The sequence below is a fragment of the Lingula anatina genome, chromosome 9 (genome assembly GCF_051362555.1).
Source record: "Lingula anatina isolate TDL-2025a chromosome 9, LinAna3.0, whole genome shotgun sequence".
Taxonomy (NCBI): Eukaryota; Metazoa; Brachiopoda; class Lingulata; order Lingulida; family Lingulidae; genus Lingula; species Lingula anatina.
In genome coordinates this window covers 19,711,077-19,737,108 of record NC_141775.1, presented here as the reverse complement: position 1 = coordinate 19,737,108, position 26,032 = coordinate 19,711,077, and the positions used below count along the sequence as shown (strand labels likewise).

Genomic DNA, 26,032 nt, shown 5'->3' with positions numbered 1-26,032 from the left:
TGCAACGCCGACGCCCCCCCCTCCTTTGGACTGGGGTCCGGGGCCCGCTTAAGGGACCGGAAAAATGTTGGTATTTTAGAGGGCGAACGGTGCCACTTGGTACGGTTGATAACTGTGATTCAGCTTGGCAAAATTCTAATTTCAAGAGAGGACCATTGATTTGATGTTTTTTTCAGAAATCGAAGGGGTCAAGAACTACTTGACACCCCCCAAATCCGCTACTGTGCACCGTACCACTTTGCAGAGTTCATACAGATTATTCGTCCTGGGGCGGGGGGGGGGGGGGGGGGGGGGGGATTCCCTTTCACAGGCCCCAAGGCACCCAAATGTCAGGTGGCAATCTTACGTGATCGTTTTTTTTAGGAATGATAGGCCTCCGATAAGAAGCCGACTCTCGGCCCCCATGGAGTGTTTTTTTTTTTTTTTTTTTTTTTTTGGGGGGGGGGGGGGGGCAAACGGTGCCGTTTGGTACGGTTTAGAACTATGAATCAGCTTATCAAATTTAAATTTCTAATTCAAGAGAGATTAATGACAGATTACTGAAATTACACTGATTTTGTCTGCACCTGTGACGTTATAGAGCATGATGAGAGCCAAAGCGTTTCACACTTGTGAAAGCGGTTTAAGTTTTGAGTAGTTTTGCCTTTTGAAATGTCAACTGTGGATTTGCCCCAGGCACTGTAAGATCATATGAACAGTTCTGATAAGCAGGGAACCAGTGGGGTGGACATGGAAGAACAAAATGATTGGGTAAAGTAATAACGCGACATGACTTTTGAAAAAAAAAACTTGCTGAGAAGTATGACATGCATGCCACCATGCCGCCATTACCTACTGACTTTATTCGTGTTTGATTCGTGGCGTAGCAGGTAAAGGGGAGAGAACAAAGACCATCCCCGCCTAAGCATCATTTAAAAGACTAAAAGTAAAGTAAAAGGAAATGTTATTGACGACGCAGACTTTATGATAAGCAATAAGTTGCCAAGTTGATCACATAGTCTAAACTATACCGGCTTATAGAAAAGTTTTTTTGTTTTTTTTCCCAGACCGACAAGAGGCCGCATTCGTTCCCGTGACTTCCTGATTGCAGGGCCAGGTCGTTGTTGTGACGGACTGATATGCGTTATCCGGGACTCGAACTCGTGACTTTCTGTTACCACGGTTGATGACCGTTTTGGATTTTTATTTTTATTTTTTTATTTTGTATTTGTTTATTTATTTATTGCAACCGCGCACGTTAACGACAGCGCTGTGTCTGACCCACCGCCCACCGTATATACGTTTTACTTCTTATAGTAATAAAATGCAATTTTCAGAAATCTTATTAAGCAAAAATATTGCATTTAGAACTCTAGCATTCGAACCCACGTGCAAAGGAATACGTGTGTTGAAGACAGTGGAATTACCACGGAGTCGCAGAAGCTTCGTTGATAACATTTACAACAAATGGAAGCTTTCTACCTTATCACGCTAGCTTGGTTGTACATGTTTACATCTGCAGTTACAATAGATAGCCCGGGTGCCGTACAGATGTATGTCATCTTACGCAACGCCAGTCCCGAACATGATGATGTACACGAGGCCTTGTTTGAGAAGCCGACACGGAGCGGTCCTAGTAAATTTTTTCCTGTGCCTTCGTTTTGTGCTTATATTAAAGGGAAATTAACTCTTCGTATGAAATCTATATTTCACAATAAAAACATTGTGAATAACTCATAGAAATATAATGTATTCTGTTTTACCACAAAAATGGCAGTTATAGCTATTAATTATTCTGATATCTGAGTTTGTCTTTAGACCACGTGGCCTCCATTGATGGCTATACTCTGTTAAAATCTTTTAAGAGATTTTAACAAAAAAAAAAAAACTTTTCTTAGAAAAAAAACAAGGACTAACTCTGAATGTCTAAATGGATTCATTAACCATTGGTAAGTACGGGAAAATTGTTGTTTACTCCAGGAAAAATTAATTTTTTGGCCGAAACGAAGAGTTATTATCCCTTTAAGTTTGGGTTCACTTATTACAAAGTGGAGCGCAATGGGATCAAAGGTGACCCACATTTGGGCGGTTTTGGTTTAAACAACCCCTTATAAAAAGAAAGAATAATTTCAAAACGTTCAAACGTGTAAAAGCAATTGCAACGATGCAAATTTTGAGAAAACATATTTGCCAAACAATTTTACAAAGAAGATACCATTTTTGTCTCCTGAACGCATTATACAGGTGGTTAGACAGGGGTAGATCCAGGATTTGAAGGGGGTGTCAGTGTCTTTTACAAATGACAGGCCTCGGATTCGAAGCCGACCCTCAGCCTCCTTGTGGTGGGGTTATGGGACCGCTGAAGGGCCCCCAAATATTTTGGTGTTTTGAATGCCAAACGGTGCCTTTTGGAACGGTTAAGAACTATAAATCAGCAACTTAAAAATCTCATTTCAAAAGGGTAATATTTAGTATGATTTTTTTTCAGAAACCGAAGGAGGGGGGGGGGGGGTCAGGACCCCATTGAACCCCATCCCTAAATCCGCCACTGAGTAAGACAATCTTATTATTCTAATTCAAACATATCTATTAACACACGGTAGGGAGACAAAAAGAATACGCAGTCGATGTACTGGGTATTTATGTGCATGTTTACACACAAAATAACAAACGGCTTCAACTTAATACATTTCAGGTTGATAAATGCACTTTTAGGCTCTATATTTTCTACAGATCATCAAATATGTATTTTTTATTTATGCGAGTATTATATTTGTTTTTTTTATTATTATTTTATATAAATTCCCCGTATCTGTGTTGTTTACTGGAAACTAAAATTTGAAGAAGTTAAAATAAGAGGTTTCCGTGTTTATAAAGCAGAGGCAAACGCTCTACTCTCTCTCTGAAGATATCTGGGAATTGAGGCTACTTTAGATATTGGGCAAATGACACATTGGTACCCAGATATAGAGTTTATTGGAATAAGATATTCTCTTAGACTGCATTTGAATTACCTTTTATAGCAACTGTATCACGGTGAACATATGTTATGTTTTTGGAGGCTAGTGGTCTCTCTGAGGATTTTTTTTTTTTTTTATCAAAATACGTTTTAGCACTGTGATCTGGGCAGCAATTTTGACTATTATGTTGTATTGAAGTGTTATAATTTTCAGTGGCTGACATCTGGAACCCTCCCTTTCTTTAAATAATACAATTTGCTTTTATAAAGTATCATAAAAGAAAGGCGAAATAAAGGCCTATATTTTAAAGATACAAGTAAGACAACTTGAATTAGAAATTAGTTTATTTGCAAGGTCCATATTGTGGTAATTTTGCAAAAGCCACATAATTAACCTAAAACTGATAAATGAACTCGTATACACACCCGTACAATAGCTATTAAATCAAAACATCTTTTACTCTAAGTTCTCTGTAAGTGAAAAGTGATTACATAATATCTTAACATATGCTAGATATTGAACCATCTTTCCGTATATATTTATGGTGATTTAATAAAAGCCATGAATAATCTAAAACTAATTAATGAACTAATATACATAAATGTACATGTATGTTCATATTAGATCAAATACATTCAATATGTTCCGTATTGTAACATCTTTCCATATACATATATATTTATGCTGTTGACATCTTTGAGGGAATATATAAATATACTGAAGTAAGATATGATATATGATGTTCATATTGTTGACTGAATACATTTACTTAACTTACATATTAAAAATTTTTATACATATACAGTGTTTAAAAAATACAAAAAAAATTAAATATTCAAATATCTACAACGGGTAATGTAAAACTAATTGATGAACTTATATACATAAACAAGCAAGTTAAGATATCTGTCAATCTATACTCTGTGAATGAGAACAAAGTATACTATAATATCATACCTGTACATGAAACATATTGTAACTTTCTGCACACATAAACAGGCCTACCCAACTACCAGACTCGGCACATGATAAGGATCCTGAATTAACCAGTATATCAGACCACACTACCCAACTACCAGACTCGGCACATGATAAGGATCCTGAATTAACCGGTATATCAGACCACACTACCCAACTACCAGACTCAGCACATGATAAGGATCCTGAATTAACCAGTATATCAGACCACACTACCCAACTACCAGACTCGGCACATGATAAGGATCCTGAATTAACCAGTATATCAGACCACACTACCCAACTACCAGACTCAGCACATGATAAGGATCCTGAATTAACCAGTATATCAGACCACACTACCCAACTACCAGACTCGGCACATGATAAGGATCCTGAATTAACCAGTATATCAGACCACACTTCCCAACTACCAGACTCGGCACATGATAAGGATACTGAATTAACCAGTATATCAGACCACACTACCCAACTACCAGACTCGGCACATGATAAGGATCCTGAATTAACCGGTATATCAGACCACACTACCCAACTACCAGACTCAGCACATGATAAGGATCCTGAATTAACCGGTATATCAGACCACACTACCCAACTACCAGACTCGGCACATGATAAGGATCCTGAATTAACCGGTATATCAGAACACACTACCCAACTACCAGACTCGGCACATGATAAGGATCCTGAATTAACTGGTATATCAGACCACACTACCCGTTTTCAAGGTGTGTTTCATATCGCATTTTGGAGTATCATACCCCAGAACAAATTTTGTAGGACAACTGCAGGCTCATCCTGTCAGTGTTCTGACTGATACTCCGAAATGCGATCTGACACACACCTTTGAAAACGGGTAGTGTGGTCCGATATACCGGTTAATTCAGGAACCTTATGTGCCGAGTCTGGTAGTTGGGTAGGCCTGATAAATATCTGTGGTGCTGTCTTCTTTCAGGGAATGTATATTAACATAATGTGCTTATTAAAACTTTCTACATATATACAGTGTTCTTGTAAATATAATTTAATACTTCATATAAAAACATCCACCTTGAATAATATCAAAATAATAAATGGACTTACATGCATACACTAGTAAAATTATCAAACTATACTTTACAAACTATTCTTTTACATATTAAAACACCTTCCCACGTATTTGTAGTGTTGCCATCTTTAAGGGGATATATTTACATAAATTACATGGTGTTGACATTATCAGAATATATTTACATAAAATGCATATGGATGCTTTTTAACATATATACAGTGCTTTTTACAAATATCCATTTTTGTTTGTGGGAATGAACTAAAGGAGTAATTTATAAGCTAGTTTAAACAGATGGGTATAATAACATATACAGGATCATGACACTGTAATAGGTGCACAGTGTACCTGTTTCTACTGGTTTTACACCTTGTACATAGATGGGTATAATAACATATACAGGATCATGACACTGTAATAGGTGCAGTGTACCTGTTTCTACTAGTTTTACACCTTGTACATAGATGGGTATAATAACATATACAGGATCATGGCACTGTAATAGGTGCACAGTGTACCTGTTTTTACTGGTTTTACACCTTGTACATAGATGGGTATAATAACATATACAGGATCATGACACTGTAATAGGTGCACAGTGTACCTGTTTCTACTGGTCTCACACTTTGTACATAGATGGGTATAATAACATATACAGGATCATGACAATGAATAGGTGCAGTGTGCCTGTTTTTACTGGTCTTACATCTTGTACACAAATATGGTCAAAAATACTCATAATTATTATCCAAATGTTGTTAAACAGAACTTGAATATAATTCAGAACACTTCTTGTTATTGGATTTTTGAGCCTAATATAGTAATTCATTTGCATAGTACTCTGGGTTTAAGTCTTCTTTAATACATTTTTCACTTTAATTGTTTCAACCATTAGAAATGTTATGTGGAATTTTTCAATATACAACTGCATTTATGTTTTCACAACAGTAAATAGTATGTGTAATGTGCTTATTATTTAAAAAAAATATCTACATGAATATCTTTTTTCCCCTTTAATACAGCATTAAAGCATAAGCTTGTTATTTTGTATTATATCGCATTGAAGGATCTTAACATTGACATATATCACAGGATAATCTGCTTCTTGTAACTTTGATTGTGAAATTTACATTATTTATAAGAAAAAAAAAATATTCACAATATTTCTTAAATTGGCTCAAAAGGACCAACATTTTGTCGTAGAAAGAAAACTGAGGGGTCAATATATCTGTGACAAAGTTGTTGTCATCTGCTGTTGCAGGAGGCACATGTAGCAAATACAAATCATATATTCCCTCATGCTGTTTGTTGACTACTTTCCATGACTGTGCAGAATTCAATCAGATATTTAACTTCAGTTTTAACAATCCTGCTAATCCCTCTTACTGATATAACAAGTTTTACTTTTCAAAAAATTTGAATATGTTTCCATATCACTTTAAATTCTTTATAATGAATGTATGATTATTCATTCTACTTCAAAACTAATGATAAATTATGATTCAGTGCATGGTCCATAAATTACGCCATGTTTTCAGAAGGATCCGTCGTGTACAGCATTTCAGGCATTGATGGCTAAGTTTCCATATCCTCCTCTATTCTTGCTAGTTCAATGTTAAACAATTTGAATATTGGCCAAATGGGTGATATTAAAGCAGCAGAATAGGAGGTCTTTGCCACCACCATCCCCACTATGTGGGGTTTCCCGTCCTTTAAATAGAACACTGCAGCTCCAGAGTCTCCACAGACAGCAAAGCTGTCATTGTTTCCAGTTCTAAGTCCACATATCTCTACCATTGATAAAAGCCTTTCTTGAAAATGAACAGGTGCACCCGTCTGTCCCGTCTCATATTGTACAGTGTCTGGTCGGCAAGCCACGCCATCTTTGAACCTGACAATGCCCTGCGTGAAACCTGTCTGCCTGCCACACTTGTACATAAGGCCTGTACGGGGACTCAAATCTTCAATGGATCCAAGACATGCATTTTTAAAGTCTAATTCGTTTTGTGTCAGAACAAGATCCCGCATTGTTTGTGGAACTAACCCTGCTGGAATCCCATGGATTCTTCTATTCTTGACTTCGACCAGAGCCGCATCAATTCCATATTGTTTATCTTCATTATCAAAATTCCCAAACATGTATTTTCTGACAACACCACAAACTCTAGCATTGCTTGAACTGTTTGCAGTCTCACTGGCTTGCTGATAGTAGTAGTTTGTTTCCTGATCTACATCCGAAGGTTGGCAGACTTCAGTCCCTATGGCAGGTGGTGGAATGCCTAACACATGAGAGCATGTGAGGAAACATGTTGACCCCTCATGTTGTACAAACATGCCTAAGGTCCCTGACAAATTTGAACTTCTAGGTCCAATACCGCATCCCATCCTTAGTGGGTTACTGTAAAATCCAGGATTTTGACCAAAGTGTACTTCACGTGGGTTTTGAGGCTGACTTCTGTTCATGGACAACAAAGCATAACCTTCACGGACATCTACTGGAATACCTTGAATTGACTTTGGAAACAAAGAATTGCCTAACGGCACAACACCTTTTGCACGGCAAAATAATACTATGCAAGGTGTACATGTTATTTTACCCCTTGTTACTTTTACTGGCGATGCTGAAATAATTGTCAGGTTCTTGTGGTTATTAAAAAGTTCTTCAGACTCATGTTGTATGACCTGTCCAATTTCAGCAGACTTTTCGGGTGGAATTGGATTCTCTTCAGCTTCTTTGGAGAACATGGCCCTCTGAGCCTCCATATCTGGCATGTCCCAAGAGCAGTAATCGACAGTGAATCCCCTATATTCTGTCATTTTATGTCCACGGAATGGAAATCTCACAAGCACTGCTATAATTGGTGGACTCTGTTCATTTGCTTTGTATGCTGGGAAGACGGTCACAATGCCAGGTTCACGTGGGAATGCCTCACAAGCTGTTTCAATGGCATCTGTAAACAACAAAGGGTTGTATGAAATGGCAAACCATATGGTATTTAAAAAACTCAATAAAATAACTGAGCTTTTGAGCTAGACACAAACAGTTTTTGTCTCTTTTTACAAAAATAAAAGGGAAAAGTAAAAGGTCAAAGCCAATTTTTTTAAATATAGTGCATGACAAAAGGTAAGTCAAAAGTCAAATACAGGGTCACAGGAAGACTGTCAATATATGAGTTCCTATTATACAAGGTCACAAGAAGACTGTCAATATATCCCAGACAGCCTCAGTAATCTGGCCCACGTCTGGCCCAGATCTGGCAACGTCTGGCAATGTCTGGCAAAACGTATGGCCCACGTATGGCTTGCCAGATCTGGGCCAGATGTGGGCCAGATTAGGGCCAGACATGGACCACATATGGCCCAGATTGTTTTTTTTTTTTTTTTTTTTTAATTATTTTTAATTATTCAATTAAGATTACTATAAAAAAAAGACATACAAGATTCAAAATTCAAGTATTTATTCTGTGCTAAAGCCCTAAACAAAATTATTACACATTATATAACCTTGCTGGCAACTAACATGTAACAAATTAAGGGCCACTCCTTGTCTTTTTGTACAAAACAATGTATGTTTGAAAAAAAAAAAAAAAAAAAACTACACTGCAAAAAGGCAAATATACAGACACTTAACAAGAGGAAATGTCACTTACATACATGTAAAGAAAACAGTTATAACAGCATTTTTTTCAACACAAAGCTGCTAATCGAATCTGAATTAACACAAATTACAAAAATTGTAATTAATTATGCATATACATGGGGGGGGGGGGGAGGAGTTTGAGGGGGAAATATTTTTTCCTTGACAAGCTTATAATTATTAAAGGAATCAACAATGGAACAAGTAACTCTACCAAGTTAACAACAGTTCATTCAAATGTCAAGTCAAAACACAACATCCCTTCCTTTCTTGGAGAGAAACGGTCCTTTCAAAACATGTTAATTGACAGTTCAGTCTTTAAAATGTCTTTTCAAACATTTGCAGAATAGCATATGACCTCCAACTTTTATTCCTTAAACCACACTGAAAATTCTCAAAACTAATCAACTCATATCAAATCCCATGTCCTTTCACTACTACCGGTCTCTTCCTTTGCTTGCCTTTACATCACATTCAAATGTTCCCTTCACTTTTAAAGGTTTCTCAGACGTGTATGAATAATACTGTTTGTTTTCTGGTCCTCCACAAGAGCCACATTTATTTTTCTTGGACTTCAGAATTCTCCATGTATTTTCATCAATGATATTACAATATGCACCTGAATCTGGTAATACACTGAGATTAACACCTCCTCTATTTATTCCATGTCTTCTGTGTATATTGCATTGGTTCCCACACCAAATGTATATGCACTCCTGGATTATCATGTTCAAAGCTGTCATTTACATGAATAATAGTTTCAGTTTTGCAGACTTTTGCAAAGTGATCCAACGTTCCATGTTTTCTCAGTCGGGGAGTTTCTACTTCGTTTTTCATGTCTATAAACTCGTAATGTTAAGACTGGCTTGGTTTGTCAAATTACTTCGGTTTCATCATACTCACAGTTTCTGGTGTTCCAATTTCATTTAAAGCGTTAACTGTCTTATGTATATTCATGTTTCTAACCTGTGTTTGGGAGAGTCCTGAAAATATCTTGTACACCTGTCCCTGCTGAATACAACATAAGCGCGCGTCTCCTCTGTCATGTATTTTTAATTTTCTAGCTTTGTTCATTATTCATGCCGTCCGTTGGTTCTGAAACGATCAATCCTTCTCCGTCAGCAAAGAGTTTAAAACTGTCTAGCCATCGCGTCGAGCGTGACCCTAATGTCTCCGGACTTCTTGTTGTGATTGTGCCGGAAGCACTCCCCGAACTACGGAGACGAGTCTACACCACCTGGCGGGAGTGCAGTATGTTAGTAGACTAAGAGCAGTTCGAGCCACGACGTGAGAGGGTGCGGACTCACCTACACACCTTTCTACGACCATATACCCACACAGTTACACAAGGAGCTTCGACCTGTGAACACGGAGAGCGGATCTGGCGACGCAGAGCAGAGCTAAATAAGGACACTCGGTGCGAGGAGAGGACACCCGAGCCTCGAACGGAAGACAGATAGCTCGCATAAACACTTTATTGGCGACGAGGATCCTAAGAAATTACGCGGGAAGTTCAAAAACTTGAGGTCAGAAATTTCTTTGTTTTTTTTTTTTTTAAGGGAGGGGCAGGTGCATCAGGTAACTGAATTCATTTCAATGAAGTTTAGTTTGCAAGGGCCCATAAGGAATCTGTTTAGGATAAATAAAGAAATTTTGACAAGTTTTTTGAAAATAATAACACCACATACTCGCTTTATTCGTTCTCCATGACAAACTCACTCAACTGTATCACAGGTGAGCTGTTATCATCTTAGAAGCTCATAGCCGGCAACTCTGTTTCATACACTTGAGTACACGCCTTGTGAAATTTCTTGTGAACTGTTCAACCACTTTTACCCTTTTAACCTTACATTACTCTAGTTTATTGGGACCAAGTTGAAATCAGGTGTGTTTCACACTGCTTTTCAATTGTTGTTGTGAACTGGTCAAATCCAGGAGCTTTTAATGCACTGGGACTTGTTTCACATTGGCTTAGCAATTTTATTCAGTTGATATTATTGCAGTGAACTGATTATATTTCAGGAGCTTTTAATGCACTGTTAATTAGTCTCACTTAAGCCTAGCAACTTTTGGTCTTAGGTGTGCTGTTTGTGGTCTGCTGGAAATTGTTTCAGGTTCAACAAGTATCTCATTATCACATTCTCCATTGTAAGTTTGTATATATTGTTTTATTTTGGACTTATTATTGTTCATATACTCATTGCAGTTATGGATGATAGGAGAAAGTGGAGATCACCTGCTTCAATGTACACCAATGCAACTACTCTCAGTCATGCTAAACTGGAGGAAAACGAAAGTTCTAGAGAACAGCTCTCCAATAAACATTTAGAAAAACATATTTCGGAAAACTTTGCCAAATTATTACAATTAAGGAAAACTCTTTCAGAACTGAAGAAGGAAAAAGCCAGGTTGGCTGCTATGGAAAAATCAGATGAAGGGGCTATGGCTTCAGTGCCCAAAGTTGATTCTAAATCAGTTCAAAGAGAAAAACTATCTTCTAAATGTCAATCGGAAACTGGCCATTTTCGGTTAAATTCGCAAAAACATCTAAAACCATCAAGCGAAATATTAAGTGAGCTGAAGTCTAGACTTTCTTCCCATGCTTGTTCTTCCAATGAGGAACAAGATACTTCTCGATCTAGGTCTCATTTTAAAACAGAATTACATGCTGCTAAAACACCATACAGTAGTGCTAACAATGACATTCAGGGGGCTTATACTCATTCTGAAGCTGCTTGTTTTCGTAGCAGTGGAGATGAGGAAAACCTTTCTAACAATTGTCCTAGATCTTGTTTAAACCCTAGAAGAATAACATCATCTTCTGAGGAGGAGTGTGAATGGGATAGCAAACTAACATCGAAGGATCACTTTACACATTCTTTAAAACATCCTGCTCCATTACAAAAACCATCAAGCTGTAAATTCAAAAAATTTAAGAAAAAACTCCAACTTTTCGAGGGAAGAGAGGGGAAATCCCAGTGATCTTCCAAATTCTCTTAAATATGATGGGAAAAGTAATTGGCAATCATTCAAACAAAAATTTGAGAGCTATAAAGAAGTGTATGGTTGGTCCGATATTCAATCAAAAGACTATCTAACATGGAGTCTAGAAGGAAATGCTCTAGACTACTACACACGCCTTACAAAATCGGGTAAAGACTTCTCATATTTGGAAATTTTGCAGAAGTTGGAAACTCGGTTTAGTGATGAAGTTTTGCCTGAAATTGCCCGGGTAGAATTTCAACACTCTTACCAACAACCAAATGAATCTCTCGGTGATTGGGCAGCAAGGGTCCTTTCTCTAGCAATGTCAGCCTATGTGGATCTGCCAGAATCTTTCATCAATAAAGAGGCAATAACACAATTTTGTTTAGGTTGTTCAGACTGGGAGGCTGGAAAGTATGCTTGTTTAGAACTACCAAAAAGCATAGAGGCTGCTATAAACAAAGTGAAATATTATCAGCATGTTTCTTTGCTCTTCGAAAACAGAAAGAAAGAAAGTGTTAAATCTGCTGAAGTTCCACCTGTGCACAACCTTGAAAAAGTAGTGGAAACTGTGTTGAAATTAGCAACACCAATTTTGAGTAGAAGACAAACCTGTTTCTTCTGTCATAGTCCAGATCACTTTAAAAGGGATTGTGAAAAACACAAAATTTGGTTGAAGAAAAATAAGGAGAATGCTTTGAGAAATTTTACTCAACCTCACCAGCCTAACAGCCATGTTGCTGCACAAATGGATGTGCATGTTAACAGTATAAGTGAGATTACTAATCCACTTGAATACAATCACAAAATTGGCAATCCTGTACCTCAGTTGTCAACAAGCACCTGTAACATTTCTACACAAACAAGTGAAAGTGAACTAGATCTTCTAGAAGCTGTCACTAAAACACCTAACCCAGCTGAGTGTGCAAGGAAAAAACCAATTAACAAGAGAGATCAAAATTTAACACCAAAAGCTCCTATTCAACAGACTGTTGCTTCAAATTCTTACGTAAAACTTAAGCTTGGAGGTTTACCAATCCATGCCCGAGTTGATACTGGGTCGGAGGTCACCATTCTCTCCACAAAAGTTTACGAAAAATTGAAAAGAAAACCATCAATATTGGGAGATGTTGCAATGAGTCTGGCAAGTGACAATGCAGTACTGAAGGGTTATTTCATCGATTCTCTGAAAATGAAACTTGGATCCAGTACTTTCCAAACACAGTACATAGCTCCCATTCATGATGAAATGATTTTAGGTCATGACGTTTTACAAAATTTGGGGGTGATCATTGATATCAAAGCTGGTACTCTTGTAGTAAGGGGTGAAATGATGAAAATGACAGAAATGCCAAATAAAGATCAAAAACCAATTATAGCAAGGGTAGGGCTAAGGGATTTTGAAAATCATTCCAGGTTAAGCAATGTGTCACATTTTGAATTTTCTTCAGGCAATTCCATCGACCAAATCAAAAAAGTGAAAGGGAGTAAAAGGATACCAGGTTTGTTTGAAGAGTTACATGATAAAACCAACGTCCCAGGTAAAGATCAAAATAGAAAGTCCCTCTATTCTGGCGAAAAACCTGTACCTGCTGATGACAAATTCCTGGCTGGTGAAGCTATGTCTGATAAAGTGAACATTGTCAGTGGTGCTTGTGATCACAATGACATCAGTTGTTTTGTATTTAAAGGGAAACTAGGGAGGTTTCAAGTTTTCAGAGAAATGGGCTATCCTAAAGGGAAGGGTAGATTAGATAAACTGGTGGTCATGTTGGAGGCAAAGTGGTCATTGCACGTTTTGCAAACACTTTTAGGTGCTACACATAGCTACAGAGGGACGGGACAATCATTTAGTACTGTACAATCAATTTTCTCAAATGTTAGCAATTGGCCTTATGATCCTGGTGGGTTTTTGTCTGTTCTTTTTGTTGTAAGATGTCTTTGTCTGCATTGATCTTTCAGGGCTTCTGCAGCAAATTGTGACATTTGTCGTCAGAATCAGACCTTGTGTTTGGATAATGACAATTGACACTCACAGGTGACAGGGGTCATTCTGCCAGCACAAGACGGAGCAAGTTTCTTGATTGCAATTAAATGATAGTAACACAATTTCAGCTTCAAGATGATGCTGCTTGTGAGATTGTTTCCTTTTAGTTTAATGTCTTTTTTATGGTCAGATGCTGGTGTGTCTAGACTTTATCAGATGTATTGTTATCTCTTCAGTCTGTTTCCGTCATTGTTATCTTATATTCCTTTAAGTTCTATTTATTGTCTGACATTGGTGTGTCTGGGCTGTATCATTTGTATCTTAATATTCGTTTGTCAAATTTACAGTCGTCATTTCTTTATATTTTGTTGCTCTTACTTCATTTTGTTAATCAAATCCATGCTCTGTTTTACCATAACTTGACTTTAATAATAATAATAATAATATTTATTTCTTATATAGCGCATTCCATTTTTTACATTTCAATGCACTTTACAAATAATTAAAAAAGTCTAAAAATAACAATACTAAAATACTTTTAACATTTACTGATAAAATTAATTAATTAGAGAAAGCAGAGAAAATTTATTGATATAACTTTAAAATACTACTAAAATTAACCCAAGCTCACTCTTAATAAATGATAAACAACTAAAAGGCTTAAAGGAACACTAACCATAAAATTCTTTAAAAAGATGAGTTTTAAGACAGGCTTTAAAAGTATTATAGTCACTTTCAGCTCTGATACTAAAAGGCAATTTGTTCCACAATTTTGGAGCATAAACAGTAAAAGCCCGGTCTCCATAGAATTTGTTGCATTTTCTGTCTATTTCACAGTGATTGAGTATAAAATTGTTTTCAAAAGAGTTTCTTGTTAACCTGCGAGGTTCAGATGACTGAATAAGATGTGCAATATAACAAGGTGCGTTTTCTTTAAAAGCTCTAAAAATTATGCACAACACTTTGAATAAAATTCTTTGTTTGATTGGCAGCCAATGCAATTCCTTTAACACTGGAGTGATATGATCTAAGCTCTGGTTCCTTATCTTTTTAACTAATCTGGCCGCTGAATTTTGAATCAATTGGATTTTTTTCAATTTGCTGTCACTCACCCCAAAAAGAATACTGTTGCAATAATCTAATTTTGATGTAATAAAAGCATGAACTAATTTTGTAGTTGTTTCTATATTTAGTAAATTCCGAATCTTCCCTATTCTCCACAGTGAAAAAGATGCCGACTTACAAACACTGTCTATATGCTTGTCAAAGATCCCAGCTGAATCAAAAAACACACCTAAATTTCTAGCACTGACAGATGCTTTCACAGACACATTGCCAATGCGAACATTAGTGTTAGTAGCACAGTCCTTTCTATCTTTAAATTCAGATGAAAACCAGATTATTTCCGTTTTAGTGTCATTTAGAGCCAGCTTATTTGAAAGCATCCACACCCCGATCTCATCAATACATTTCTCTATGTCTGACACTACAGAATAATCACACCGACTATCACAAGTTACATAAATCTGAGTATCATCAGCAAAAATTGTGGTCTGAAGATTGTGCTTAGAAATGATCTCCTCAAGAGGCACCATATAGAGTGAAAAAAGTAGTGGGCCTAACACCGATCCCTGCGGAACACCATATTTCAGGGTTTCAGGGGCAGAAAGAAGGGAATTAATTTCCACTTTTTGTGTTCTTCCCTTTAAGTAAGAGCTCAACCAATCAATCGCCATTCCTGTAATGCCAAACCTGCACTGCAAACGTTGTAGTAAAATATCATGGTCAATCGTGTCGAAAGCAGCAGAAAGATCCAAGAGGACCAAGATGACATCACAGTGATTGTTTAATGAGAGCATGATATCATTTTGAACCTTTAGCAGGGCTGTTTCAGTACTATGACCAGTTCTGTAGGCTGATTGGAATTTACCATACAGAGAATGTGCTGTTAAGTAGTTGTTCAGTTGCGAGAATGCCATTTTTTCCAGAAATTTACTAATGAAAGAGCAATTGGAAATTGGTCTATAGTTTTTCAGCTCGTTTCTTTCAAGACTGCTCTTCTTTAAGAGAGGCTTTACAACAGCAGTTTTACAGAGGTCAGGAAAAATTCCAGACTCAAAAGATGTATTTGTTATTTTCATCTTTGACATCCCAGATTTCCTATCGATATTTGTTTGCCATGGTCTTTTGAACAGTTAAGTTGTAATGTTTCTGCTCTAGTTGGTTCACTTGCTGAAGTGATTATTGCTGCTGTGTTTTGGCGGATATTACAGTCACTGTGGTGAAGAAAAGGTATTCATGTTGATATTTTTCTGCAAATAAAGTTGAATGATAAAGTCCCTTAACAAGGCATTACGGTTAATTGGAGTTTGGTAGCCTTGGTAACGAAAGTCATATCTTTGAAGTTGCTATTGCTGGAAATCTGCAATATGGACTTTATTCATCATCGTTGTCTTGTTAACTGTTATAAAGATCACTCTAACAAGTATTATTCTGGGTCTTCATTTAAAAAATCTTGCCTTTGTATAGTTCTTGATCTTGGTTTATACATTGTGCAATGAAATTCCAGTGATAGGACTTAACTTTTGGCAAGTGCAGAGATAACAATTATAAGTGACGTGAACGTTTTGGTTTGTATTTGAAAGCTTATTATTCAAGCTGTATGGTATATATTGGAATCCGGAATCCTTATTACCATGTTTAGTGCAAGTGTCTATCTGGAATGTTTCTGGATGATCTGTAAAAAGGGGATACCGTTTGTATGTTACTGCTGGATTAGAGCATTGAGGGACTAAAATTTAGATGGTTTAAGGATGTCTTAAGGTGAATGACAGGTGCATCTAAAGTGGTCTAATTGCTCATGCGGTAGCAGGTAACCTTAATTTCAGAAGGTTGTTTTATGAAAGTTTATATCTCTGAAAGGTGTTTCATTTCTGTTAATTCAAAAATTAAATGAGATTTATTGAAATTTAATTGAAATTCTATGAAGTTTCTAATACAAATGAGAGGTCATACGAGATTTCCGTTTTTGCGAGAGCACATGCGCACGATAGTCACTATCTCGAGTGACCAGCATTGCAACTCAGAAATTTGTTGCAATTATAATACCACTATACAACAAAAGGAATATAAATTCCTTATATGTTTCTCAGATAATATAAAAATTATCTAAGGTGTATTATAACAAGGCAGCAAAGCTGTCAAATGTACAGACAAAAACCAGAAAATAAAAACGCAGGAAATAGGATACTGTCAATTCTGATGAACTAATGTATTATGCTTACTGTAACTGCATAGCCAACATCAAATTCTAATTCTGCATAACATTGGATTAGGATGAAAGTTAAATGTGTATCAAGCATTAGACTGAGTTCCCATACCTAGATCAATCTAACAGGATCAATCCAACTCCAAGGGGTTTCTCACTAAATTGCTTTCAGTTTGAGAGTCTTAGGATTCTGGCATGCCAATTTCAGTAGACGTGACAGACAGCTAAGCCACTTACATTGATTGCAATTTAGCGAGAATTCCCATGGAGATAGATCGGTCCACAGTTAGCGTGATAGGGTCTGGAAATAGTCCCTAAGGTGTCAGGCTGATAAGAGTTAAACTTTGGAAATGCCAGAATGAGGTACAGTGAAAATTACACAAAAAATTGTTTAAACTCATTAAAAAAATATATATCTATACATATATATATAATTTATTATTTTTTGGGGGGGCTGTATGTCAATCCTAAGAATCATTCTTGACTCCTAAGAATCATTAACTTAACAAAATACAGAAAATGTTACAAAGTAAGAGTACAGGGCTCCTGGCAGATGGGAGTGATAAGTCACAACTTGAAAATGCCAGTATAGCACTCTATAAACCTGCATTGCTTTCAAAACAGAAAACAATCACACTGGTTTTCAAACACAAGCTGCACTTCTGTCTTATGAAACTTTTCAGTAAGTTTCAGTATCGTAGGTAACATGGTTTTGCCTTAATCGCTATCCTGGCAGCAGTGTCCAAAATAGGGTTTTCTTCAACTTTCATGCAATAAAACATAATACTTAACAGCATAATGACCATCAAATTAAAAAAATAAAAATAAAAGTACCATGAATATTCAGAAAATGTGGTTTGGGAAGGTCTTCAAGGCCATGGAAGTTCAGAGTCACACTTTCAAAATGCCAAAACGTAAGCAAGAGATAACTGTACTGAAATGATTTTCTTTCCATTTTCAACACCTTCTTTAAAACAAAATAATCAATAAACTGTCATTTTTAAATGTTCAACTAGGAAAATTGTTGACATAGGAAAAATATCAATAGAACAATTTTCAATGTCCAATTTGCTCCATTTGCAGATGCTGAACATAGTGAACGATTAAATCTGACAAACTGTAATGATGAGTTCCTTTCCATTCATGATACTTTATTACACAATGCACAATAACAGGTTTACCGTCATTTTTATATAATCAACTAACAATATTGTTAAGAAGCAGAAAATGTCAAAACAACACTTTTACATATCTTATTAGTTCCATAATGAGACTGTTAACATGCCTAAGAATTAAATCTGAAGAAATAACGATTATATACAAAAATACAGAACATGCACAGCACTTCTGGTGGATGGGAGTTAAAAATCACATCTTGAAGATGCTAGTGTTTGAAAAATAAATTTAAAAAAAAATTAATAAAACGTAAAAAAATTCCAATAAAGCTGCTATTCAAACTTTTAATCTAGCTGTATTAAATTGATATTAATAACCCCACCAAGTTTGAGAAAAATAAAGCACTGTTATTCATCTATAGCATGTTGGCATAACACATTTTTTGTTGTAAATTTATTTGCAATGTTAAACACTATTTATCTGCATAATTATCACCAAATCCTAATTTTGTGACACAGTTAACAGAGCTAAACCTATGGGACTTTACAGGGAAATCTCAACGAGTGTTTTATGTAATCTCATTTAATGGCCAATAGAAAATTAATTACTAGGCAAGACTTTATAGACCTTAATTTAATTAGGGATAACCCAAGGGACAATTTCATACAGTACCATCATATAGCACAAAGGTGTTATAGGTGTTGCATACATGCTGAAAAAAGTGAAAAAAACAGCATAACTACCCTAAAAATGACCCGATCATGCTGATTTTCAAACTTGACCTGCGTATTATAAATATTCATTAGTTCTGCAAGTTTCAAGCCAAAAGGTAAAATGGTTTTCCACTTATCATGTTATCAGTGTTGCATATATGCTGAAAAAAGTGAAAAACAGCATAACTTCCTTAAAAATGACCCGATCATGCTGATTTTCAAACTTGACCTGCGTATTATGAATATTCATCAGTTCTGTAAGTTTGAAACCAAAAGGTAAAATGGTTTTCCACTTATCGTGTTATCGGTGCTGCATCTATGCTAAAAAAAGTGAAAAAAAAAACAGCATAACTACCCTAAAAATGACCCAATCATGCTGATTTTCAAACTTGACCTGCGTATTATGAATATTCATTAGTTCTGCAAGTTTCAAGCCAAAAGGTAAAATGATTTTTCACTTATCATGTTATCAGTGTTGTATATATGCTCAAAAAAGTGAAAAACAGCATAACTTCCATAAAAATGACCCGATCATGCTGATTTTCGAACTTGACCTGCATATTATGAATATTCAGCAGTTCCGTAAGTTTCAAGGCAAAATGTAAAATGGTTTTCCACTTATCGTGTTATCGGTGCTGCATACATGCTGAAACAAGACAGCACTGCTCTGCAATGGGTTTACTTCTATTTTTAAAACCCTTTTTTAACATAAAACAAAATAAACAGTTTACTACCATTTGTATATGATCAACTAAGAAAATTGATGAGATGGGAAAAATATCAATAGAACAGTGTTAAATGTCCAATTTCCTCCATTCTGAGATTCTGAAGATAGTAGATGATTGAATCTGACAAACTGCAATGATATGAGTTTATTTCCATTTTTGACACTTTATAACATAATACACAATAACAAGTTTACCATCATTTTTACATAATCAACTAGCAATGTTATAAAGATGCAGGAAATGTCAAACAAGCACTTTTACATATCTTATTAGTTCAATAATGAGACTGTTAACATGCCTAACAATTGAATCTGAGGAAATGTGAAAAAACAGCATAACTTCTAAAATAATGGCCCGATTATGCTGATTTTCGCACTCATCCTATGTTTTAGTAAGATTGACCAGTCCTGTTAGTATAATGACAATTTCCCCATCTGTTTTTCTTATATTGTGTTATCAGTGCTGCATATATGCTGAAAAAAGTGAAAAAACAGCGTAACTTCCCTAAAAATGAACCGATCATGCTGATTTTCGAACTTGACCTGCGGATTATGAATATTCATCAGTTTTGTAAGTTTCAAGCCCAAAAGTAAAATGGTTTTCCACTTATCGTGTTATCAGTGCTGCATATATGCTGAAAAAAGTGAAAAAACAGCATAACTTCCCTAAAAATGAACCGATAATGCTGATTTTCGAACTTGACCTGCGTATTATGAATATTCATCAGTTCTGTAAGTTTCAAGACAAAAGCAAAAACGGTTTTCCACTTATCGTGTTATCGGTAAAAGTGCACGACGGCGACGACGGCACCGACGGCGACGACGGCGACAACGACAGACGCAGATGATGGCTATATGTACAGACACATCTGTGTCTGTACATAAAAAAGCATAACTTCCCTTAAAATGGCCCGATCATGCTGATTTTCGAACTTGACCTGCGTTTTATGAATATTCATCAGCTCTGTAAATATTAAGCCAAAAAGTAAAACTGCCCTCCACTTATCGTGTTTACAAGGAAAGTGCACGGCGCCGGCGCCGGCATCGGCATCGGCATCGGCATCAGCATCGGCGACGACAGACGCAGGTGATGGCAATATGTACAGACACATCTGTGTCTGTACATAAAAAACACTTTTACATATCTTATTAGTTCAATAATGAGACTATTAACATGCCTAAGAATTGAATCAGAGAAAATGTGAAAAAAAAGCATAACTTCCCTAAAAATGACCCAATCATGCTGATTTTCGAACTTAACCTGCGTATTATAAATATTCATCAGTTCTGTAAGTTTCAAACCAAAAGGTAAAACGGTTTTCCACTTATTGTGTTTACGGTGTTGCATATATGCTGAAAAAAGTGAAAAAAAAAGCAAAACTTCCCTAAAAATGACTCGATCATGCTGATTTTCGAACTTGACCTGCGTATTATACAAATTCATCAGTTCTGTAAGTTTCAAACCAAAAGGTAAAACGGTTTTCCACTTATCGTGTTTACGGTGTTGCATATATGCTGAAAAAAGTGAAAAAAAAGCAAAACTTCCCTAAAAATGACCCGATCATGCTGATTTTCAAACTTGACCTGCGTATTATACAAATTCATCAGTTCTGTAAGTTTCAAACCAAAAGGTAAAACGGTTTTCCACTTATCGTGTTTACGGTGTTGCATATATGCTGAAAAAAGTGAAAAAACAGCATAACTTCCCTAAAAATGGCCCGATCATGCTGATTTTCGAACTTGACCTGAATATTATGAATATTCATCAGTTCTGTAAGTTTCAAGTCAAAACGTAAAACTGTTTTCCACTTATCGTGTTTACGGTAAAAGTGCACGCCAACGGCAACGGCAACGGCAACGGCGACGACAGACGCAGGTGATGGCTATATGTACAGACACATCTGTGTCTGTACATAAAAATCAACCCATAAATATGGTTATGATTTTTTACATGATAACATAAGTTATCTTAGGTTCATTATAAATATCAACCCATAATTGTGGTTTTACATGTTTCTATGTAAACCAGGCACTCCCCCCCTCCCCCTTTTTTGCTGTGGAATAGGGGAGGTGGGTGGGCGTATGACCTCTCATTTGTATTAGAAACTTCATAGAATTTCAATTAAATTTCAATAAATCTCATTTAATTTTTGAATTCTATTTCGTTTCTATACAAATGAGGTCATACGAGATTCCCGTTTTATGCGAGAGCACATGCGCACTTGCGCATATCTTCACAGTTCGAAGCTTGCTGGTCACGAGAGCAAGTTTAGCTCAAAATATAATACTACATAACTTTTCCAATTATTCAACCTGCTTTAGAAAATTCTTTCCCTTAAACAGGTTTATTGTAGTACTTAGCAAGCTTTGCTTGAAAATCATCAAGCTGCTTTTAAGAATATCATATATGGGAAAATTATGCTGCTGACACTGCTGCAGCTTGGGTTGAATGAGCCTTAAATGATTCTTATACACATGCTTGGTGCATCAACATCCGAATCCATCTTGATATTGTATCTCTTGAAACGGATGAATTAAGGCTTTCAATAACTAATATTTTTTTTTTTTCCTACTTTGCCATTTATTAATGGTTTTGTCCATTTATTAATGGTTTTGTTCTTTTCAAATATTCTTTAACACATATCAATGTATGCAATCCCCTATTTAGGGGGTACCATAAAAATGTAAATGTTGTTGTACCAACACCTGGTCTTGAACTGTTTCAAAGTTTCTTTGATTTTAAATAAAACAGTTTTTGTGAAGTTCTAACTCTCTGAACTTCAATAAATGCACAAAATCTTTTTGCGCAGATGTAAGAGACATGAGGATGATAAACTTCATTGAAAAAAAAAAAAAAAAATCTTTCAATGATAACTGTCTTACTGGTGACAGTTTTCTTAAGTTATGTTAATCAATTGATACATGTCAAACTTTCTGATATCTGGGTGCACTGGGTCAGTGTTAAAAACTCCTTTCAAGAACCATATAATCTAAGGATGTCTCCCAACCGTCGAAGCAACAATGCCAATAGTTGTTGATAATGCATATCTATCAGTGTCTATAGCACTGTTATTTGAGCCATCTTCATAGAGATGTACTTAAAAGTCTAGCACATTGCTGTAGTTGGTCTATACTCAAAACGACCTTCACTTTATTTGAAAACATTCTTCATTTTTTAATATAGACTGAATAGTGGTTTTTTGCACATGCTTTAAATATGATTTTACATGCTTTAAATATGACTTCAATAGCTTTCTCTGTAATTCTATCTGACTTGACAGTTTTCGTGATACATTGCATGCCAAAAATTTCATACAGTCTCCTATTGGGTGTGTCACCCCTTTCTGGTGAGAAAAGATGTTAATACTGTTGTTGCTGGCAGTAAAAGAATAGGAATATCTTCTAGTGAATATTTCCTTTAAATTAATTGAGCCATGCTTGCGTCAACCATAAAGGTATCACAACTTAAGCATCTGCCTGATCTTTCCCAGAACTTCTTGATTATCCTGAGCATCAGACTGAAAAGGAGGAATACATTCTCCTAAGATATCAAAAACATTGTTGTATTCAGTACCAGGTTCTGGTTTCCAAGCAGCAAATATTCCTCATTTGCTATTTGATCTTGATCTAATAAAATTTATATGTGGCATAGCTAATATATCTGTCACTTTTTAAATACATAATATTTAGTGACCATTCAGTTGTAATATTCACATTTCTTGATTCCTTATATGCCTTTACATTTTATATTCCAGGCAAATAATTAGCAGTAAGCCATATATCATTTTCAATGTAATGATTTTTTTTTCCTCTATTTGTGATACTATTTCATCACAAATTAATCATGAGGATTTCAAAACCTCACGTGTAATATATGCAACTGCAGTAGTATTATCATATCTTTCCTTCGATATTTTGAATTAAGGCATGTAATGCCATTTTATAACAAGCAAATCAAATGCATTAAAATTATCATGACAGAATAAAATTCTTCAGTAAAGAATCCACCAATTCTCATATTTCTACATTCATCTAACCATGCTAAAGGAGTAGCATTCGATTGAATTTCAATCTGTGCATTGCCATGATTAATTTTACATGTTGCATATAAAAATATTTCTAGACCGCCATTCTAGGTCTACTTCCTTTATCTGTAAAATCCATTACAGCTTCATAATCATCTTTATTTTCTTTTAATGCTTTAATTTTTCCTCTCTCTAGTTCCTATAATGCAACTGTCCATAACAGACTCGTGCAAACTTGACATTGATATTTTTCTAATATTTTTGCTGTGTCTCTAATAGATGCGTCATCTCTTGTTATAAAAACATCAATCTTTTCTTTATGAACTTCTTTCTTTTTTGTTTATTTCAAGTGTCAAGGAGGAATCACCCTTTTAACTAAATGTTCACTCTGTGAAACCTTCAATCTTATGATTCAGCATCACGACAGATGCTAGGCCATTTTTCCCTCATTTATTATTATTGGTTTCAAACCATCACAGTTAGAAGGAGACAATTTTTCATCATTTTCCTGGTAAAATTATTCCTCTAATTTATTTTCATTATTATCATTTATCTTACATGTATCAACTTCATGGGCAGCGTCTGCCATATCAACCAGTAATCTGAATTCTGCACTTCACTACTAGTAAATATTGATGTGTCATCAGAGATTTGCTCTTCACTACTAGTAAACACGGACGTGTCGTCAGATATTTTCTACTACTAGTAAACACAGACGTGTCGTCAGAGATTTGGTCTTCACTACTTGTAAACACTAACGTGTCGTCAGAGATTTGCTCTTCACTACTAGTAAACACAGACGTGTCGTCAGAGATTTACTCTTCACTACTAGTAAACACAGACGTGTCGTCAGACATTTACTCTTCTTAATAAACATGAGAAGGATATTCATACCTGATTTTGTTTTGTAAAATCCTCCATTTGCTTCTAAATATTACGTTTCATATTCTTCAGTGAGCCAGTTATTTATTCTAATGCTGCACTGATTTTCCCACCACAGTCGTGGCATTATCGGTACTCGTTGACACGCCATTTTCATTTCTCTCATTAACGTTATTCTGCGTCAATGTTTGATTCCGTGTTAGAAATTGTGATGCGTCACCACTTCTTTTGACTTCCCGTCGGAAGATTTTTGTGGCCCTGCGGCATTTTGTAACTTTTGGTCTATTTCCGACCTTATCAGCCATAGTATTCATTGAGTTTTGTGCCGCTCTCTGGCCTCACGTGCTGTGCTCGCTCGACAAGAAACCGGAAGTGAAGATATGCGCAAGTGCGCATGTGCTCTCGCATAAAACGGGAATCTCGTATGACCTCATTTGTATAGAAACGAAATAGAATTACAATCTAAACCCTGGAGATTGAATGGATTTTGATTAGTTGACTGTTATCTCTGTCTGGTAGCTATATGTACATTTGGCCTTACTTTTTATTTAAAGGGGTAGGGATACTGGTTGTCTCTTTATGTGTGAAGTGAACTTGGATGATGGTACTGTAAGGACATGCTGCAGCCACTGGGATAATGTCTAGTTGCATGGTTTGGTTGTAGCCAGAGAAAGAGACTAAACGGTTATCTAACCAGTGATCTTAACCTATATGGGCAACATCTGTACTGTGGTTACCGTATAGTGTAACAGATTTATATTGTTGCACTCTAAAGAACAGTGTAGGAGATTTTACATCACTACACTTAGCTCATAGTGACAGATATTATATCGTTACTGAGCTTCAATCTTTAGTGATAGATCAAGAGTGTGTGACGCGTATGTCATGCAGATAATTGTCATACGACAGATATTGGTCCTTAACTGTCTTTGACTTTATCCTCTAATGATCATTCACTTGGATTGTAAATATTCCCAGAGTCACAGTCACAGTGATGAATCAAGAGTGATGCCTGTGTGACAGTTATAATATTGTCATGCTGGAATGGCTGAAGCCATGAGACGTCATTCTCAGAATTTGTCAATTGTGTTCTCTGAATTACAGGAATCTTTTGTTTTGTTTTTGTGGATTCCTGTGTAAATAATTATTTTTGTCCATGCTGGAGTCATTTTTGTTTTTGTAGACTCAGTCTTTGTAAATATGTAAAGTAACTTTGTTCATATTGGAGTCATTTGTTTTGTTTTTGGGGACTCCCTTGTAAATCTGTACATGTACCGTTTCTTTGTGTAAATATCTTTTAAACTTGTATATATTTCAAGAATTTCAGGTGAGCACCGCTGGAATTGCTAAGGAACTGCTTGAATGATTCTATCAGGAAAAACTTGAAGTAAACTCATCTCTTTCAAATAAAGAGGGGAGGAGTGTTGTGATTGTGCCGGAAGCACTCCCCGAACTACGGAGATGAGTCTACACCACCTGGCGGGAGTGCAGTATATTAGTAGACTAAGAGCAGTTCGAGCCACGACGTGAGAGGGTGCGGACTCACCTACACACCTTTCTACGACCATATACCCACACAGTTACACAAGGAGCTTCGACCTGTGAACACGGAGAGCGGATCTGGCGACGCAGAGCAGAGCTAAATAAGGACACTCGGTGCGAGGAGAGGACACCCGAGCCTCGAACGGAAGACAGATAGCTCGCATAAACACTTTATTCTGTAG

At 36.2% G+C, this 26,032-nt stretch overlaps 2 protein-coding genes and 1 long non-coding RNA gene across 3 annotated transcripts in view; 2 read left to right on the top strand and 1 right to left on the bottom strand.

Annotated features, from left to right (window-relative positions):
• Positions 1–3,265: 3,265 nt before the first annotated feature.
• The window catches only part of LOC112041646 (uncharacterized), a 52,866-nt gene continuing 30,099 nt past the window's right edge, over positions 3,266–26,032 (bottom strand). The window contains exons 11-12 of the mRNA XM_086995336.1: positions 5,686–7,919; positions 3,266–5,337 (exon numbers count right to left, since the gene is read on the bottom strand). Coding sequence (XP_086851462.1) covers positions 6,544–7,919 — 1,376 coding nt within the window. The 3' untranslated portion in view covers positions 3,266–5,337; positions 5,686–6,543. The remainder of the gene's footprint in view (positions 5,338–5,685; positions 7,920–26,032) is intronic.
• Positions 5,167–26,032, top strand: part of LOC147760101 (uncharacterized) — a 215,946-nt gene continuing 195,080 nt past the window's right edge. The window contains exons 1-2 of the long non-coding RNA XR_015331036.1: positions 5,167–5,303; positions 5,390–5,559. This is a non-coding gene — a long non-coding RNA (uncharacterized LOC147760101). The remainder of the gene's footprint in view (positions 5,304–5,389; positions 5,560–26,032) is intronic.
• LOC147760106 (uncharacterized) lies at positions 11,913–25,754 on the top strand. Its single transcript, XM_086995534.1, has 2 exons — positions 11,913–13,131; positions 25,628–25,754. Exons 1-2 carry the CDS (start codon positions 11,913–11,915, stop codon positions 25,672–25,674), a joined length of 1,266 nt encoding a protein of 421 aa, XP_086851660.1. The 3' UTR covers positions 25,675–25,754.

Excerpts from the sequence above, each read along its gene's own strand:
- LOC147760106 (XM_086995534.1), top strand. The coding sequence starts at position 11,913 with ATGTCAGCCTATGTGGATCTGCCAGAATCTTTCATCAATAAAGAGGCA. Across the intron at positions 13,132-25,627 it reads TGATAAAACCAACGTCCCAG|AATTTCAGGTGAGCACCGCT; the intron begins GTAAAGATCAAA and ends ATATATTTCAAG.